The 20,736-nt window shown below is 38.4% G+C and overlaps 1 protein-coding gene and 1 pseudogene across 1 annotated transcript; both read left to right on the forward strand.

The window, feature by feature from the left end:
- LOC109841950 overlaps window positions 1-13,973 on the forward strand; it is a 44,684-nt pseudogene extending 30,711 nt beyond the window's left edge.
- Window positions 14,315-15,127, forward strand: LOC109841953 (scarecrow-like protein 8). Its single transcript, XM_020410879.1, has one exon. It carries the CDS (start codon window positions 14,315-14,317, stop codon window positions 15,125-15,127), a length of 813 nt encoding a protein of 270 aa, XP_020266468.1.

Genomic DNA, 20,736 nt, shown 5'->3' on the forward strand with positions numbered 1-20,736 from the left:
AAAACTATACAAACAATGGGTGAGAGCTGGGCGAGATGTTACTCGCCTCTGATATGCTAGAACAACTCCTGAATCCGAGAGAGGATGATCCCCTTCGCTGCACTTCGTTGAAACTTGCTGAAATTCTCCGAAAATCCCCCAAAACTCCCCAAAAACGAATTAGGGTTTTAGGGGAGAGATGGGCTAGGGTTTTCTCTGATATCTGATGGGTTTTGGGGTTGGTTTCGGGTAGGAGAGGTTATATACAAACGATCAAACCCGAAACAAAACTAAACAATATCCGCAAATAAAAGAAATCTGGAAATCTGCCCGTAAGTTGACTCATTGGTCGACTCATAAGTCGACTCATGAGTCGACTAAGCCGATATTTTCCAGATTTTCGTGCATGTTTTGTTAATCTACCAAAACCAATGCACGAAACTCTATAAGAATACCCTCAAACATATCTAATAACTTGTTATCAAGTATATCTATGACCTCAAGTCATTTACCATAATAGAATTATTTATCCCCAATAATTCATATATCTATATAACAAAAATATGAGGTTTTACAAGTACATATAAATATAAAATCATCTATCCTGAACTAAGTGGAAATTGATATTTAGAAATCTACAATACGAGAATGAGTACGTCGAGTGAAATAATCCAAACAAGGAAACCCTCATGTATATAACTCGTATCTCAAATTGTGAATCGCTAAATATCAATTCTAAATTCTATGAACAAAAATAAATAATAAAGAAATAACACACTACTGAGCCTCATCCAAAACAAATCATGCCATAATATCTCACACCACCCTTGGGTAGTTGGCGCAGCAACAACAATAAATATCCGTCTAAGATTGTCATGTATGATATAATGCAGCCTCATATCCTACTCTTGAAATAGGCAACATGGGAGAAAATTACAATTTCAAATACTCTGTGGAGAATAGGCGTATCAGCCCAAACCCGAAAAACCAACAGTGTCTCGGACACCCTGCAGAGAATAGGAATATCAACCTAACCCGGAAACAATGATGCAACATAGAGTGTCGTCCAGTCACAGTCTCATTTCGGGGTATAAACTCACGCACTCTGAGTGTAGTCCATCTGCAGTCTTATCGCAGGAATACCGACTAACCCCACTCATGCATCCACAGCTATCATAAAATGAAACAAACTCAAAATGATAGATTACACACCTCCAAACTCGTGCGCGCCTAACACAAATATGTGTACACTCTCATGGTCACGTGCATGGATCTACGTACAACTTGTACTCCGTTTTTGCAATCAAACAAATATGGCGAAACACAAATACACAATTAGCATCACATCAGTTGACAGAAGTATGACAATGGTCGACCAATCAGCATTGTGCACAAACGTGCACATGCAACATAGCTTAGACTGGTCGACCGACTCTTTTGTTTTGGTCGACCGACCCGAGCATGAAGTCAAGGTGAACAACAGGTGCATGTTTTGATCTATAATTCCTCAAATCGAGATTTTTACATAAAAACACGTATATTTAAACTTATTAAATATGATTAGGGTTCACTTATCTACATAAAAACAAATTTATCAATTTTCATTGGATTCAAATAACCCTAACATGTTCATATTTATAGGAAACCTCATGAAAACAAGGAAATTTGACGTAAACTCATGTTAGATATATTTCAGAACTTAAATAAAAAACAAAGATGTCGTTTCGTAACTTTTTAAATCTTTGTACTTAAACTAGGTTTGAAATCCAATAAATCCAAATAAAACAAGAAATAAAAATAGGGATGGACTTGGAGGAGATGAAACTCGCCTCAAAACATGGTGGAAACCCTAAATATGCAAGAAAATAGATTCTCCTTCGCCAAACACCAACGATATCACCCTCTTCCCGGTATTTTCTTCACAAAGCTCTTCAAACGCACCAAAATAAATTCTAGGGTTTGTTGAGGGGAGAGGGTGGCTGCTAGGGTTCAAAAATATGATGAAAATGAGAGATTTTCATGAAATATACGTATATATAAGAACAAACCTGAACACAAACAATAAGACCCGAAACCAAATCCTATCTGAAATCTGGATGCCCGTCGGTCGACTGATGGCTTGCATTAGTCAACCGACTAGATCCTATCAGTCGACTGATGCCAAGTGATCAGTCGACCGACCAGAGACAAAATTCAGCCTACAGGTTTTGTGCACCCGTGCATGTTTTCACTCGTTTACACTTATATACATACTTAATCGATCTCAAATCGATTACTAACGTACTCATTCATTAATAAATGATATTTATCATAATAAAAACTCATTTAATGTTATTTTACATAATATTTCAAAATTATGGGGTTTTACAATTTTCTAAATAGGGGCTATGGATAAATTTGTGTAAAGAAAACCAGTTCCACACTAAGGGCAAGTGTAAGAGAAGGGGGAATCATCTACTTCTAGAAAATACAACCAACAAGGAAATATCGAGAGTTCTTTGAAGTGACAGTGAGTTGAGATAAATTGAAGTGAACTTCCAAGCGATCTTGGAAAACAAAAATGAATATCATCTTACCATCCAAGTGTTTGAGATATGATACATAGAGAATATTTACAAAAGGGACCTTATCAAACCCGCAACCATACTTTTCCACAAACAAAAATCGGAAAGGTCTCAAGAAAATTTTGTATTTCATGGTTTAATGAGTACGGAAATTGATTAGAATATAGTATAGAAAAAGATGTTGCATTTTGCTTATGTTGTTATCTCTCTAAGCCTGACTATGGAATGCAAGGAGGTGGAGATGCATTTGTTAATGAATGATTTAGAAATTGGAATAAGAAGGAAAGGCATATAATTCATGTTGGAGGTCCTAATAGTATCTTTTACTAGGGTATACATTAAAGCAAAACCAAAAAGCTTAAAAACACACCAGAGAATACCACATCATCTTTATCTTTCTCAAAATTTTTTATCACGTGTCATCCCATCTAAATCGTCCATGTTAATTGCTATAAGATCTCAGCCTTCTATTTAAACATCTCTATATGTAGGGGCTGTTTGGTTCGCTATTATAAGGGGTGGAAAACTCAGAAAACCCCTCCACGTCAGATTTTTAGCCCTCCACATCAGCTTTTTTGTTTCCGTCCATTTCTTTGTGCCGCTTTGGTTCGCTCGAATGGAAGAGGGAAAACTCTGCTGAAATCGCCGCCAACTAAGATTTTTTTCCCTCTCCGATTTCCTTCCCCAACCAAGTAAAATTGATGAAAACTCTGCCATGTCAGATTTTTTTCCTTCTCTGCTTTGTTTACAAAGGTTTTCCTTTTTTTTCTATGCAAACCAAACACAAGAAAAATAAATACATTGGTTTCCCTCTTGGAAAAATATCTTTTGTGTTTCTTTACATGGAATTACATTTCTCTATATCAAGGAAACGAATCTATTTCTTGGAAAAATATCTTTTGTGTTTCTTTACATGGAATTACATGCGAACCAAAGCAAAACAATCTATTTCTTGGAAAAATTTGAAAAACTCAAAACTTGTGTTTCTTTACACCAAAGCAAAACAATCTATTTCTTGGAAAAATTTGAAAAACTCAAAACTTGTGTTTCTTTACATGGAATTACATTTCTCTATATCAAGGAAACGAACCAAAACTCAAAACTTGTGTTTCTTTACATGGAATTACATTTCTCTATATCAAGGAAACGAACCAAACAGCCCCGTATAGTAAAAACCAATATATTATCAATCACTGTATCTTTTGTAATATCTTTTGTAACTAATTCTAGTTATAACAAGTAATATCAAATCCTAAATCTCTGAGTCGTTTATTCTCAAATGAAAATTTCTTTTTTTTGGTTTTAAATAATATTGAAAAATATTCTCTCAAAAATTCTCTGCTTTTTATCTACAACCCGTGCCTCTTTTGCTTAAACTTCAGGTATTTATTCTATGACTCTTTAATATTTATTTTATTTTAACATGTTTAATTAATATTTTTTATATATAATAGTTGTAGTCTTAATCCTTCTCGAAAACATTACTCTAGGGCAAAAATCTCTGATTTATTATGTTCAACCCATGCACTTTAGTTGCTTGGAGAAAAATATTTAGCTAATTATTCTACAACTATTGAATATTTATTTTTAATTGAATACATTTAATATTTTTTATATCTAATAGTTGTAGTTCTAATTTTTATTGAGGAAAAATTACTCAAGGAATAAAATCTCTAATTTTTTATCTTCAACGCACATCACTTTTGTTGCTTTAGAGAAATAAATTCAGGTATTTATTTTACAACTATTGAATATTTACTTTTATTTTTATGTTTTTAATATAATTATATTGAATAGATATTTTTTTATTAATAATTCGATGAGTATTTTGATTCAAATTTATAGAATTGATTTATTGAATATATTAGAAAAATAAATATTGAACTTTAAAAATTATCATCTAAAATTTTCAATTTTTAAACATCTAACTTTAATTAAATTACAAAATTTAGATAGTGTTCCTATTTTCCAACTGATTTTGAATTCAATATCAATTTGAAAATAAATTAATTTCAAAAATTTTCAAAAATAGCAAGTATGAAATTAATTTTATTATATTAGCTTCAATTTTGGATTTTACAATTTTAAATATTGTTGAAATTTTTCTTACCAAATTTAATACTATTTTAGAGATTAAATAATACCATTTTTTGATAAGAAATAAATTTACCAAATTAATTTTAGTTTTCCATGTTTTAATTTTTAAATATTTCCTCAAAACTATTTTTATTCATCAATTTTTTTATTTTTTTGATAATTTTGATACTAATTTGAAATTTCAAAATTTTAAATATTATTGAAATTAAAACTTTTACCAATCAAAATTTTAATAAATTTCAAATTACCAAATTTATGTTACCAAATTTATTACTTTTTTAGAATAAATAATACCAAAATTTTAATAGAATTAAATTACCAAATTGATGGTACTAAATTAATTTGAATTTTTTGTCCTTTCATTTTAAAGTATTTCTTAAAAAATATTTTTATTCACGAATTTTTTTTATATTAATTCGAAAATTTTATTTTTAAATTCTGCTATTGAAATTAAAACTTTTACATAAATAGTTTTATTTTCATAATTTAAAATTTTATTTTGAAATTTGTATTTTTCATTTTTAGATAGTTGTGAAAATTTATTTCATACCAAATTTAACACTAAGTTGGAAAGTAAATAATACCAAATTTTCAATAAATTTTAAATCACAAGATTTATGTTACCAAATCTATATATAATAAATTTATATTTTAAGTAATTAATAGAAAAAATGTTACTTTAATTAATGTATTAAATTTTGATCGTTTTCATAATTTTCAAATTATTTTAAATTTAATAGAAATTTTGAAATAAATTAATTTCAAAAATTTTCAAAAATCATAATTATTATGGGATTAATGAACACCTACGTTAATTTGAATTTTCTATTTTCCATTTTGAAATAGTTCTAAAAATTTATTTTTATTCATGTTGTTCTATTTTTAAATAATTCTATTTTCAAAATATAATTATATCAGACCTTAAAAGAAAGTAATGGGAAAAATAAAGAGGATGAATTTTTAGGGATTTAAATTATTTGAGAACTAATTGGGTAGGATTTCATGATTGATTTTATGTCAAAAATCTAACTGTTTACTGAATTTATTTACTTTAATTAACTAATACCAAAATTTTATCCTCGATTTCAATTAATTTGGTTTGTTTCTTTTAAGTTTTTTATTATCCTAAATTTTATTCTCAATTATTAATGAATCTCTTATTATTGAAAGTTTCTAAATATTCTACTTTGCTCTAATTATTCTATTTGTATCTTTTCAACAAAAAAATATTTTAGAATTATAAATTGTCTCTTTTCTTGATTAAACTCTAGGTGAGGATCTCCAATTGATGAAAGTTTTTAAATGTTTCACTTTGCTGTAATTATTATTTGTTTTTTGCTTTTTTATAATTGATGTTTCCTAACAAAAATTCAATTGGATATCTCATAACAATTGTACGAATTTAGTGGATTTTTTTGATATATAACAAATATCTATGTTGTATAGTATTCAACATAAATTTGACCTACTTAGATTTGAGCTAAGAAAACTTCAAAATTAACATTTTTAAAGTTGGAAAAATTACAATAAATTCAAACAAGTTTATTTGAATTTGATATAGGTCTTGGAAATCTAATGAAATAGTCATGCAATAATAAAATTAGTAATACATGACTATACATTCATATTATTGCAAAAGATAAATAGAAAAAAGACTAATATTATTAAATATAAAGTGAATACCATACAAAACTAGTTGAATAATAAGACCAAAGTCAGTTTTGTTGTACTAAATGTATTTTTGGTGCACTTGGAATTGTTTTGGGTTGCCTTATCCATTTAAAATAACATGTAAATAGATAAAATGAAAATTACATTAGATATAAGAAAATTCATAAAAACTTAACTAAAAAAAAGGTATTTAGCGCTTAAATATTACTAGCATAACTATCATATTTATTAATATGATTTTATGATTTATTATCTTTTAGTTTTTAACTTTATCATGATTTTCAGGCAATGATATATTTTCCGAACGCTCAGTGGGGGGGGGGGGAGGTTGCATGCTTTAGAAAGTAAGGTAATGTCACTGTATATTTTAATATTCTATTGGGAAACTAGTGATTGGAACACAATGAAATATTATTGGTGAATTGCGATAAGATCGTGCTTAGCATGAGCTAAAAGACTAGTACATAATCATGTTGGGGATGCACAACCCCCCTGATGCGATTTGGAAATAGAGATTTAGGGGAGAGAGAGAGAATCAAACAATCACAAACACACAAGATTTACGTGGTTCGCTTCTCAATGTGAGAAACTACGTCCACGGTCGCCGCAGGAGAAAAATTCACTATTTTTCGTCTCTTTACATCATGCCCTAATCAACCCTTTTATAGACTTAAGGGTTTAACAAGTAAACAATGGGTTGCTCTCTGGACTTTGAGCGGTCGACCGCAGCGCCATGCTCGGTCGACCGCGATGAGCTCCTGGCCTGTGCACCCAGCTGTGCACGTAGACGGTCGACCGCCGCGCCATGGCCGGTCGACCGCGATGCAGAAAACTGTCTCCTTCGTCGTTTTGCTTGAACTTCTCCATCGTCGATCATGTTCCTCCTGATCCAACTTTGTTCCTCCTCTCTTCTGAAGTATAGGGCATGCTTGATAGTTAGGCTTCACATATCCTAACAATCTCCCACTTGGAGACTAACTATCAATCTCTTTCAGCTCTCTCTGCGGCGACGGCCTCCATATCATCAAGTGCTGAGGCCAACTGAAGTTGAGCACAACTTCAGTTTCTCTGTAGTGACAACCTTGGTAAGCATATCAGCTGGGTTCTTGCTTCCTTGAATCTTCACAAGTTCCAACATGTCCTCGTCCAACGCTGATCTTATGAAGTGGTAGCGGACCTGTATGCGTTTGGTCCTTGCATGAAAAGCGGGATTCTTTGCCAAATGAATTGCGCTCTGGCTATCACAATGTAAGACACTCTTCTCATTCTTCTGTCCCAGCTCCTCCAAGAAACCCTGCAACCATATCATCTCCTTGCTTGCCTCTGTCACCGCAACATATTCAGCCTCTGTCGTTGATAAAGCAACGATCTTCTGCAACTGATAAATCCAACTAATAGCTGTAGAGCCCAAAGTGAATACGTATCCTGTAGTGCTTCTTCTCTGGTCTATCTCACCAGCATAGTCTACATCAACAAAACCCTGCAGGACTAACTTGCCTCTTCTGAAGCATAGACAATCATCTATAGTACCTCGCAGGTATCTCAGAATCCACTTTACTGCTTCCCAGTGCTGCTCTCCTGGACCTGACATGAATCTGCTCACAGCTCCCACTGCATGGGCAATGTCGGGTCTCGTGCATACCATGGCATACATAAGGCTTCCAATGGCTGAAGCATAAGGAACCTTAGCCATGTATTCTTTCTCTCCATCGGTCTCGGGGCACTGCTCCTTGGTCAATTTGAAGTGACTGGCTAACGGTGTGCTAACGGCCTTAGCACCACTCATCCCGAATCTCTCAAGCACCCGTCTAATGTACTCGGCCTGAGATAGCCGCAGTGTGCCTAAGAGTTTATCTCTACTGATCTTCATTCCCAATATCTGCTTCGCTGCGCCTAGGTCCTTCATGTCAAACTCACTCGACAGCTGCTTCTTCAGCTTCTTGATCTCTCTCATATCTGAACCAGCTACTAGCATGTCGTCGACATATAGAAGCAAGATGATGTAACTGTTGTCGAACTCTTTGAAAAAACAACAATGATCAGCATTACACCTGGAATAACCGTTCCTGTGCATGAATCCATCAATCTTTTTGTACTATTGCCTTGGAGCTTGTTTTAGGCCGTACAAGCTCTTCTTCAATCTGCATACCATCTTCTCTTTTCCCTTCTGAGTAAACCCCTCTAGCTGCTGCATATATATATCTCTTCCTCTAGATCACCGTGGAGGAAAGCTGTCTTTACATCTAGCTGCTCGAGATGTAGATCTTCAGCTGCAACAATACTCAGGACTGTTCTGATGGTAGTTAGTTTGACTACTGGAGAGAAGATCTCTGTGTAATCAACTCCTTCTCTCTGCTGAAATCCTTTAACCACCAATCTGGCCTTGTATCTCTTGGAACCATCATGTTCCTCTTTGATTCTGTACACCCATTTATTGCTCAAGGCCTTTTTCCCCGTTGGTAGCTTCGCAAGTTCCCATGTCTTGTTGGTGTTCAAGGATTTTATTTCATCTTTCATGGCGAGCTCCCACTTGCTCGCATCATCCACTCGAAGGGCCTCATCATAACTTTCCGGCTCTCCACCGTCACTCAACAATAGGTAGTTGAGATGAGCTCTGGGCTGTAGTGATGGATACTTTGGATTTGGCTTGGGGACTCTAGCTGACCGCCTCAACTCTCTGACGGGCGAAACAGGCTCTCTATCTTCATCTGCCCCCTCTGAAGTAGTCTCATCCATCAACTCTTCTTCTTCATCAGAACTAGCTTCGGGATTGCCTCCATCTGAGGCATCATCTGACTCAAAGTATGTGGGATCACTCTGCACCGAACTAGTGAACTGAACGGCATCACGGTCTTTGTAGAGGACTGATTCGTTAAAGACCACATCCCTGCTTCTGATGATTTTCTTGTTCTGCTCATCCCAGAATTTGTAGCCAAACTCATCACCGCCATAGCCAACAAAGAAACATTTTAAGGACTTAGGATCGAGTTTGCTTCTAGCATGATCACTCAGATGTACATATGAAACACATCCAAATACTCTCAGGTGAGAAATGTTTACCTGCTTTCCACTCCATACTTCTTTAGGTATTTTGTGCTCCAAAGGCACTGATGGTCCCGGTTGATCAAGTAGGCAGCTGTGTTGACTGCTTCTGCCCAGAATTGCTTTGGAAACCCTGCTTGTAACCGCATACTTCTGGCTCTCTCAGTCAAAGTTCTGTTCATGCGTTCTGCTACGCCATTCTGCTGGGGTGTACCTGGCACTGTCCTCTCTAATCTAATGCCACTGTCATAACAGAACTTCTTGAATTCTGAGTCTTCATACTCGCCGCCGTTGTCAGAACGAAGCTTCTTGATCTTCAAACCGGTCTCGTTCTCAACCATAGCCTTCCATCTCTTGAAGACTTCAAACACTTCTGATTTGTGTTTCATGAAATAGACCCAAGTCTTCCTCGAGTGATCATCTATAAAGGTCACGAAATGTAACCTTCCGCTGGTGGATGGAACTGATGCTGGGCCCCACACATCTGTGTGAACTAACTCAAGCTTCTCTTCTTTAGGAGTTCTGCCAACCCTTTTGAAGCTTATTCTCTTTTGTTTCCCTAGAATGCAGCTTTCACATAGGTCAATATCAGCCGATCTCAAACCTGGTAACTTCCCGTTCGATTGCATAACCTTTAGGCCTTTGCTACTCATGTGACCTAGCCTCTAGTGCCATAAATTTGGGTCTTCCTTACTTTCAGCCACTGCAATAGAACCACGTGCATCTATCGTCATATAGAGAGAACCTGTCTTCGTACCACGGGCAACAACCATGGACCCCTTTGTAACCTTCCACGTATCACATGCGAAGGTTGATACGTATCCCTCTTTCGCCAATTGTCCTATGGAAATCAGATTTTTCCTCAAGCTAGGAACATGTCTCACATCGCTCAGCTTCCATATAGACCTATTGAGCTTGATCTGTACGACTCCTTTGCCAACGATATCACAGGGCTGATCATCACCAAGATAGACTTTTCCTAGGTTTCCTGAAACATAGTTCTCAAATAAATCTCTATTTGAGGTAGCATGAAACGAAGCTCCTGAATCCAGCACCCACGATTCAGTTTTGCTCTCCAACGAACAGATTAGGACATCATCTGATTCTCCCGAGGCCACGTTTGCTTCAATCTTGTTCTCCTTGTCTTTCTTGGGTTCTCGGCACTGATTCTCATAGTGGCCAAACTTTCCACAATTCCAGCAATCGATTTCCTTCTTGCCCTTACGGTTCCTGGACTTTGGCCTTCCGTTCCTCGAGTTAGATCGTCCTCGACTACTCCCTCTATTTCTGTTTCTGTTTCTTCCTCTGCCTTCGAGATTCAACGCCGACCCTGAATTAGAAATCCCTTCCTCTTTTCTTCTTATTTCCTCAGTCATAATCATGTCCACCACCTCTGAAAACTTCAGCTTTGATTTGCCACATGAATCATGTCCACCACCTCTGAAAACTTCAGCTTTGATTTGCCACATGATCCGCTGATCGAGATAACGGTGTCCTTCCAACTGTCGGGCAATTGACCAAGTATCAAGAGGGCTTGGATTTCATCGTCAAACTGAATATTGACCGAGTTTAGTTGATCCGTGATCTCGTTAAACTCGTTCAGGTGTTCCTTGAATTTCTGGCTCTCGGACATCCTCAAATTAAACAGCTTTTTAATGAGATGTACCTTATTCGCCGCAGAGGGCTGCTCATACATACTGGACAACGCCGCCATGAGATCCGCCGTCGTATTCTGATTCTTGATGTTGAACGCTACTGATTTAGACAAGGTCAACCTGATCGCTCCAAGGGCCTTTCGATCCAATAGCTTCCAATCCGCATCCTTCATATCCGTCGGTTTCTCTCCCAATGGTAGGTATAGATCCTTCTGATAGAGGTAGTCTTCCATCTGCATCTTCCAGAACCCAAAGTTTGTTCCATCAAACTTTTCAATCTTGGATGTTTCCTTCTCAGATCCCATTGTCTCTGACCTCAAATCGCTCGCGCCAAACCTGGTCGCTCTGATACCACTTGTTGGGGATGCACAACCCCCCTGATGCGATTTGGAAATAGAGATTTAGGAGAGAGAGAGAGAGAATCAAACAATCACAAACACACAAGATTTACGTGGTTCGCTTCTCAATGTGAGAAACTACGTCCACGGCCGCCGCAGGAGAAAAATTCACTATTTTTCGTCTCTTTACATCATGCCCTAATCAACCCTTTTATAGACTTAAGGGTTTAACAAGTAAACAAGGAAACAGATCAAAACAGGTTAAAAAACGAATCTGGGCCAAAACCCGACTCCGGTCGACCGCCGCACCACGTGCGGTCGACCGCGACGAATCCTATTCCTGAATGTGAGAAACTACGTCCACGGCCGCCGCAGGAGAAAAATTCACTATTTTTCGTCTCTTTACATCATGCTCTAATCAACCATTTTATAGACTTAAGGGTTTAACAAGTAAACAAGGAAACAGATCAAAACAGGTTAAAAAACGAATCTGAGCCAAAACCCGACTACGGTCGACCGCCGCACCACGTGCGGTCGACCGCGACGAATCCTATTCCTGATCGAGCTCTCTGGACTTTGGGCGGTCGACCGCAGCGCCATGTGCGGTCGACCGTGATGCTGTCCGCAGTCTGGGCTTGCTCTCTGGACTTTTACCGGTCGACCGCAGCGCCATGCTCGGTCGACCGCGATGAGCTCCTGGCCTGTGCACCCAGTTGTGCACGACGTCGGTTGACCGCCGCGCCATGGCAGGTCGATCGCGATGCAGAAAACTGTCACCTTCGTCGTTTTGCTTGAACTTCTCCATCGTCGATCCTGTTCCTCCTGATCCAACTTTGTTCCTCCTCTCTTCTGAAGTATAGGGCATGCTTGATAGTTAGGCTTCACATATCCTAACAAATCCCCACTTGGAGACTAACTATCAATCTCTTAATCAGAACCAACATATTCAAACCTCCATATTCTCACGTGGTTCGCTTCTCAATGTGAGAAACTACGTCCACGGCCGCCGCAGGAGAAAAATTCACTATTTTTCGTCTCTTTACATCATGCTCTAATCAACCATTTTATAGACTTAAGGGTTTAACAAGTAAACAAGGAAACAGATCAAAACAGGTTAAAAAACGAATCTGAGCCAAAACCCGACTACGGTCGACCGCCGCACCACGTGCGGTCGACCGCGACGAATCCTATTCCTGATCGAGCTCTCTGGACTTTGGGCGGTCGACCGCAGCGCCATGTGCGGTCGACCGCGATGCTGTTCGAGTCTGGGCTTGCTCTCTGGACTTTTGCCGGTCGACTGCAGCGCTATGCTCGGTCGACCGCGATGAGCTCCTGGCCTGTGCACCCAGTTGTGCACGACGTCGGTCGACCGCCGCGCCATGGCCGGTCGACCGCGATGCAGAAAACTGTCTCATTCGTCGTTTTGCTTGAACTTCTCCATCGTCGATCCTGTTCCTCTTGATCCAACTTTGTTCCTCCTCTCTTCTGAAGTATAGGGCATGCTTGATAGTTAGGCTTCACATATCCTAACAAATCAAGCATGGAAGAAATGTCAAGATCTGATGAATCAGAACCAACATATTCAAACCGCTTTATTCAAACAATCAGAGTAGTCTCGCAATATTTACCGAACTCGCTTGTCTGCATTAATTAATTGTGTTCGATTCCTTTTGGACCAAGGTTTGCCTTTTCGTGCTCACAATGAAGCTGAAAGTTCTTCTAGTCGTGGTAATTTCCTTGAAATCCTACAATTTCTTGCGGATCACAACGAGACAATCAAGAATGTTGTTTTACAAAATGCTTCTGAGAATAATCAATTGACTGCTCCTGATATTCAAAAGGATATTGTGAATGCTGCTGCAATTGAGACTACTAAAGCAATAATTAGTGACCTCGGAGATGAATTGTTTGCCATTTTAGTTGATGAATAACGTGACACATCACATAAGGAGAAAATGGCTATTGTTTTACGTTATGTAGATAAAAGGGGAAATGTTATTGAACGTTTTCTTGGGTTTGTACATATTAGTGATACCACTGCCTCGTCACTCAAGGCTGCAATAGAAACATTGTTATGTAAACATAGTTTGAACATTTCAAGAGTACATGGTCAAGGCTATGCTGGTGCAAGTAACATGAGAGGTGAATTTCGTGGGCTTAAAACTTTGATTTTATGAGAGAATCCCTCTGCTTTTTTTATGTTCATTGCTTCGCTCATCAGCTGCAACTTACACTTCTTGCTATTGCAAAAAATCATATTCAAGTTGCATCGTTATTCAATTTAATTGCTACTCTTGTTGGTTGGTCATGTAAAGGTCACGATACACTTTGGGAGTTAGTGGGCGTGGTTTAAATCAAGAAACTAGACTCAACCGACCTTGCGACACTAGATGGAGCTCACATTATGATACTTTATTGAACTTAATTCATATGTTATCTTCTGTGATTGATGTACTTGAGCAGATTCTGGAGGACGAGCGGAAGCTAGTGGGCTTTTGAATTAAGTGCATTCTTATGATTTTATATTCACTATGCAATTAATGAAGAATATTTTGAAGATTACAAATGAATTGTCACTTCCATTGCAAAGAAAAGACCAAGATATCATTATTCCCAAACAACTGTAGTTACAATCTCTGCGATGTTGGTGAACCGTTTAGAAAATAGTGCATATCTACCAGGATTATAATTAGAGACTTGCTTTGGTGCTCCTAAAATATAATTTTATTTAATTTTTATTTAAAGGGCAAAATTGTAATTTTCGATCAATATTTCTTACCCCCGGACGAGACCCGTGTCTTCAACCTCCGCTTCCTGCTCTCCGAATCCTCCAGCCTCATCAAAGCAACTGCTTCTAGAAACCGCGCCGGCGATCTCGGAGAGCAACCTCGAGGTCGCCGCCGCGAATCTCGCCGCCCTAAAACGCGCGGGGAACCCCCGCGGCGACCCAGACCAAAGGCTGGCCTTAATGATGATCTCCGCTCTAATCGCGCGCATAAACTCGCCGCCGTCGGCGACCCTAACCCCGCCGGCTTCAGAGCTCTGCAGTCTAGAACACCAAACAGCGATCCAGATGCTCTACGACGCTTCCCCCATCTTCAAACTCGGCCACGTGGCGGCCAACTTCGCGATCCTCGACGCGGCAAGAGATCACCCGAAGATCCACATCGTCGACTTTGATCTGAGCCAAGGAGTCCAGTACGCTTCGTTGATTAACGCCGTCTCCGAGAGATCCCGTCACCGCTCGCTCACGCTGCTAGTGAACATAACTGCCGTTTGCGACCCAACTATGCCGTACAATACTCCGAGCACGGTCAACAACCTGAAGATCATCGGCGACAAGATCGTCACGCTGGCAAGCCGGTTCGGAGTCCCGGTCCGGTTCAGCGTTTTGAACCGGAGGGCGTCGGAGCTCGAGCGGGCGTCGCTCGGGTGCGAGGCCGGCGAGTGCTTGGCGGTGTATCTGTCGTTCGCTCTGTCGAGGATCGCCGACGAGAGCGCTTCCCCGGCGAACCCGCGGGACCAATTGCTCCGGCGAGTGAAGTCTCTCGGACCCGACATTGTCAAGCTCGTCGAGCAGGAGATGAACGCCAACACCGCGCCGTTCGCGACCCGGTTCGGTGAAGCCTGCGGTCACTACGGCTCGGTCCTCGATTCGCTCGACGCGACGATGAGCCGGGACGATCGGGGCCGGTTCAGGATCGAGCGTGCGCTCGGTCGAAAGGCTAGCAACTCTGAGAAGGGACACACCTTTGTCTTGAAGGCAAGCTGCAGTGGCTAAGCCAGATGGTCCTGCTCCGATGATAATGGGTCCAGGAACCCAAAATTGCTTCGGAGTTGATTCCACATATCCAGCAAGTGGCTCATTAAGATTGAATTCTAGAGCTGCGCACGGGTTTTCGTTTGTAGATTAGTTGGCTATAGAGGAGTAAGCAACTGATGACTTGGAATCAAGGAATATTGTAGGAATTGCAAGTGGGTTTCAGATTCTGAGGCTAAAATTCTATTGAAAACTGTGGTGGCTTCAGTTGTGATTGCAGGAAATAAAGGCGGCATGAGGAAGACGGTGGCAAATAATCTAAATATAACTGCCCCTCAAAACCAAATAAATTACCAATTTGGGTGTGGTACTTCACGAAACCGATCATAGCGTTTTATGGGGAAATAAGAGAGCGACAATATCGGACACTAATTACCATTTGTGCCATGGGTACTCCAAAATTGATTTTTTGGAGCACCGAAGTTGTCAGCTTATAATTATCCAATTAAATAGTGCAACTGATGCTTCCAGTGCCTTCGGGGATCTTTGACTGCTAAAGATAGATTAAAGAAGATATCTATAAATTACCTTAATTGATTAGTAAAAAGGATTCTCATATATTTAAAAAAGTCCCCATGCTAAGCTCACCTTACCTGTGGGTTTGACTTTGCGTCTCTTTAACAGAGACCTTTTTCTTACTGTTTCACACAAATTAATTCTAAGTACTATAATATATATATATTATTCTTGTTCCGCAAGACACATAACAAAGCATCCTTCTCTTCGTATTGATCTCAGAAATTATGATCGCAAACTTTTCCATCCTATAGTATGTATATAATTTGTAATATAGTTAGCAATAATTATCAGGTAAAACGTCCCAACAAATGATGAATTAGGCTTTCATAATCTAAAAGCAAAATCTCCTTCTTAGATTAGAGCAATTTTAATCAAGGATAATGTTGACCAATCAAAACAAATTTATATCGGGTATAATTCATGAATTGGACTTTGCATTGATCATCATGTGACAAGATATTAAGCTAAGGATGTCTTAAACTATTATTGGTTTGGAGGAAGAAAAACAAATGAAGAAATGATTGTACTTCATTTGATTTTGTTTATGCTTTCTAGTCAAGTCCAACTAGTTGGCCATGAAATGACCTAGATGACCGAAGGAGCATCATCCTATTAAAATTTACACCGCCTAATAATATTAATTATTAAAGTTATATAAGTGGATAATTCGGACGTCATTTGCTTCGTGAGAACAGTGGATTAAGAACGAGAATACTTAACTCAAGCTTTTCACATGTGGACTCAAGGCAGTTATCGTGTCCTATTTATTTTTTTCATAGAAACACAATGAAAACAGAGTAATTTTACAAGAACCATCTTTAAATTTTAATGTATATATATAAATCATCTTTAAAGTTAGTTTGTCTTTCAATCAACTGCCTCTCATTCAAATTTTCACTAAAAAACTAAAAATAACCATAAAAAAGTCACGTTCACGGTACGTTACTTGTATTCTAGCTAGACCTAAATATTAACAAGATGTGTCATGTGCTCTTGAATATGAGTTTTCAGGGTATTTTTTAGTTTTTAGTGAAAATTTTGACGGAGAGGTGGTTGATTGCAACACAAAGTCACTTTCAATATGGTTTGTGCATAAATTGAAATTCAAACGTGGTTCCCATAAAATTACTCTATTTTTATGGTGGTTTCTAGGAAAGATCGCAATATATAACTATATATGCGAATGTGATGTGCTTATCTTTTATATTGTGGACTAAGGCTTGATTTGGTAGGAGAGACGAGGAGGGGGAGATAGAGTAAGATGAGGAACATAATAAAAAATTCTTTTAGTAGGAGGTACTTAAAAGGGGCATAAGATAGAGTAAAGCGAGGTGATAAGAGCGAAATCAAAATAGAAATGTGAAGAGAGAGAAAATCCATACGATTTGAAGGGATGTGTACGGATTGAAGAGATTTATTTTATATTTACTCTTTTATCCGGCCTCATAAATATTTCATAATTACCTAAAAACTATACTATCCTCATCAGATTTTTTTCTCAATTTGGTCCCCTAAATCTTTTGGTCTTCGAAATTAGACCCCCGGATTTACAAAGTTTGAAATTAGTTCTATAAATTTTCAAATTCTGAAATTATCAGTTGTCTTAAACTTTAAGTAATTTTAAAGAAGTCCCTGAAATCTTCATATTTTAAATTAGTCCCATAAATCCTTCAACATGTTACTAACTGTTGGCGCCTGTGGTTAAATCTGGAATAATACAGATATAACGTAGCTAATAACTGAATAGAAAATTAAAGTACAGTAATTTAATATTTTCCAACTCAGCTGCTGTGCGTTTGTAAAACGCTGTGCTTAAAGCATTATAAGTACAGTAATTTAATATTTTCCAACTCAGCTGCTGTGCGTTTGTAAAACGCTGTGCTTAAAGCATTATTTGGCCTACTCCGGTGCAAGGATCCCAAGGCCAAATTGCTTCCAGGAACAGCAGTCTAGTACTCTGGTGTGCACCAACCCAGTACTGTCAAGATCTCCTCGACCTGTAAGGAAAAGATCTCTTCGATCTATCAGGCAAAAGATCTCCTCGATCTCCTCAGGCAAAGATCTCCTCGATCTATAAGACTTTCTCGGTCTAGGCACTGTTCCTACTAGCACTAGCTATTCTACAATATATATCGGTATATATTGATTGCTATTTTTTGGAATGAATTTTCCTTAAGGATTTGAGGTATATTTATAGCGTTTAGGAAAATACTATGCACAATAAAATAATATTATTTTACTATGCATAGAGGGACCCACGTCCTAATTTTCAACAAAAATTAGGCAGGACGGTGGTGTTTGATCACGTTTTCTTCCCAAAAAAAACGTTTCATTTGATTTTAATCATGTGGGACCCACCTTTTTGTTTTTTTTCTTTTTCTTTCAAAGAAGACGGCATCATCCATTTTAGATTAAAAAATTATCAACAATCCCCCATAAATTTTTTAAACTAGTGTTGTGTAACGGTGTCATTGTTTCAATCATTGTGCATAAGGTAGATGTCGTAAGGACTTGAATCCCCTTTAGACCAACTGAATAAAAGATAGGTGCATGGTGTTGCAAAAACTTGAACCAGCACATGTCTAAAAATCCAGCGATCACACAAGATCAAACTTATATGTGGTAGTTTTTACTTTGAACCATACTTATTTTTGCCTTTGCCTTTGCCTTTTCCTTTGCCTTTGCACATTTTATGGCCCTATGCATGTCCTGGTTTCTGCTAGGGCTCTAGGTGTCTTTCCACAAGACACCATAGGAGACGGCCAAATCTCCACCCAAGCATAGGTGAGTTCTTTAGGCATGTTTCCTATCAAACATCCCGCATCCGAAATGCTTTGAACTCATTAAGGTTTAAGAGCCACCTTTTCTCATGATAGGATTCTAGGTGAGTCCTTTAGGTGTGTTTCCTATCTAATACCCCGCATCCGAAATGCTTTGGACTCATTAAGGCTTAACAACCATCCCCTTTATATGATAGGATTCTAGGTTCAAAGTTTTACTCGGGTAGTTCAGCCAGGTAAGGATAGTATTAGAGGTTGATCAAAGATCAATTAAGTACCTCGTTCCTTACGGAGCGCGTTACGCAACCCCTAAACCTTGCCTTAGACACCGACTAATCCAAGAAAACTTGAACCCTTTCACTTGTAAATCTTACTTGACTTTTGAACCATTTATCTTGTCATTAGTAGCATAAGTTTTGAACTAATAACTAGATATAAATGGTAAGTATTTATAAGACTCACCGAACTTTGCAAATCTTACTTGACTTTTGAACCAATTATTTTATTATTAGTAGCATAAGCTTTGAACTAATAACTTAATAAACATGGTAAGTATTTGTAAGACTTACAAAACTTTGAGACCCATTCCAGCAGACGTCCTTTCAACTATGTCCTTTTTCAGACCCTTAGTCAAAGGATCAGCCACATTCTCTGAAGATCGAACGTCAATCACAGAGATGACTCCTTGACAAATGAGCTCTCTCAAATAGCCATGCTTCAGACGAATGATGCGCTTCTTTCCATTGAACATTGAGTTTGCTGCCACAACACTCGCCGCTTGATTATCACAATAGATAGTAATTGCACCTTGTAATTCTGTCAATGGAAGGTCTCGGAGAATACAACTGAGCCACTCAGCTTCATCTCCTGCAACACAGAGTGTGAAGAATTCAGATTCCATCGATGACTGTGCCATCATGGTCTGCTTCTTAGACTTCCATGAGACAGCAGCTCCACTCATGGTGAAGACAAATCCTCCAGTAGATCTGCACTCATCTGGTTCTGAGCACCAGCTCGCATCTGAATAGCCTTCGATTACACTTGGATATCCAGTGTAGAATAGACCCAGACTTGTAGTTCCTTTCAAGTATCTCATCAATCTCTGAACAGCATCCCAATGAAGCTTTCCAGGATTACTTGTGAACCTACTAAGCATTCCTACAGCGAATGCTATATCTGGCCTTGTGCAGCTCATCGCGTACATAAGACTTCCAATGATCTTTGAGTACCTCAGCAGCTCTACTGGTCTTCCAATATTCGGTCGAAGCTTCTTATTGTAATCGTATGGCACTGACAGTTCTGGCAGGTCGTAGTAGCCATACTTCCTAAGCATGCTCTCGACATAATGAGATTGAGACAATCCAATACCCTCTTTAGAGTATATGATCTTGATTCCGAGAATCACGTCCGCAGTTCCAAGGTCCTTCATGCTGAACTGTGCCGAGAGAAATTTCTTGGTAGATGTTACTATCTTCAAATCACTTCCGATGATGAGCATATCATCCACATAGAGGCAGATGACCACCACCTTTTTTTCAGCGACCTTGATGTATAGTCACTTGTCAGATTCACTGACTTGATACCCATTGTTGCGGACAACCCCATCGAACTTCTCATGCCAGAGTTTTGGTACCTATTTAAGTCCATATAATGACTTAACAAGTTTACAAACCTTACCAAGTGGAGCATCAAGTCCTTCTGGTTTCTCCATGTAGATTTTTTCTGTGAAATCTCCATTGAGAAATGCAGTCTTCACATCCATCTGATGTATGACGAACCTTTTAATCACCGCCCATGCGATAAGCACTCTGATGGTAGTGATCCTGCAAACCGGTGCATAGATATCAAAGAAATCTATATCTTCTTTCTGAGAGAATCCTTTCGCCACCAGTCTTGCTTTGTACTTTTCAATAGTACCATCAGGACGAATCTTCTTCTTGAAGATCCACTTGCAACTGATAGGTCTTGCACCTTTAGGTACATCCACCAGCTCCCAAGTGTGATTTTGGATCAATGAATCCATCTCATCATCTATAGCTTCTTTCCACAGAAGAACGTCTGTTGACTACATTGCTTCTTGAAAAGTCTGTGGATCTCCTTCCACATAATAGGTGATGAAGTCATCTCCAAATTCTTTTTGTCTTCTGACACGTTTGGAAGATGGTTCGATAACTCCTTCATCATTGACTGGCTCCTCTTGTGCATTTGATGTACTAGCATTCTCTGCTACATCTTTGAGCAATAAGCCTTTATGTTTGATAAACTTATCCT

This window comes from Asparagus officinalis, chromosome 5 (assembly GCF_001876935.1).
Source record: "Asparagus officinalis chromosome 5, Aspof.V1, whole genome shotgun sequence".
Lineage (NCBI taxonomy): Eukaryota > Viridiplantae > Streptophyta > Magnoliopsida > Asparagales > Asparagaceae > Asparagus > Asparagus officinalis.

Bases quoted from the DNA above. Each gene is read 5' to 3' on its own strand.
- LOC109841953 (XM_020410879.1), top strand. From the start codon at position 14,315: ATGATGATCTCCGCTCTAATCGCGCGCATAAACTCGCCGCCGTCGGCG.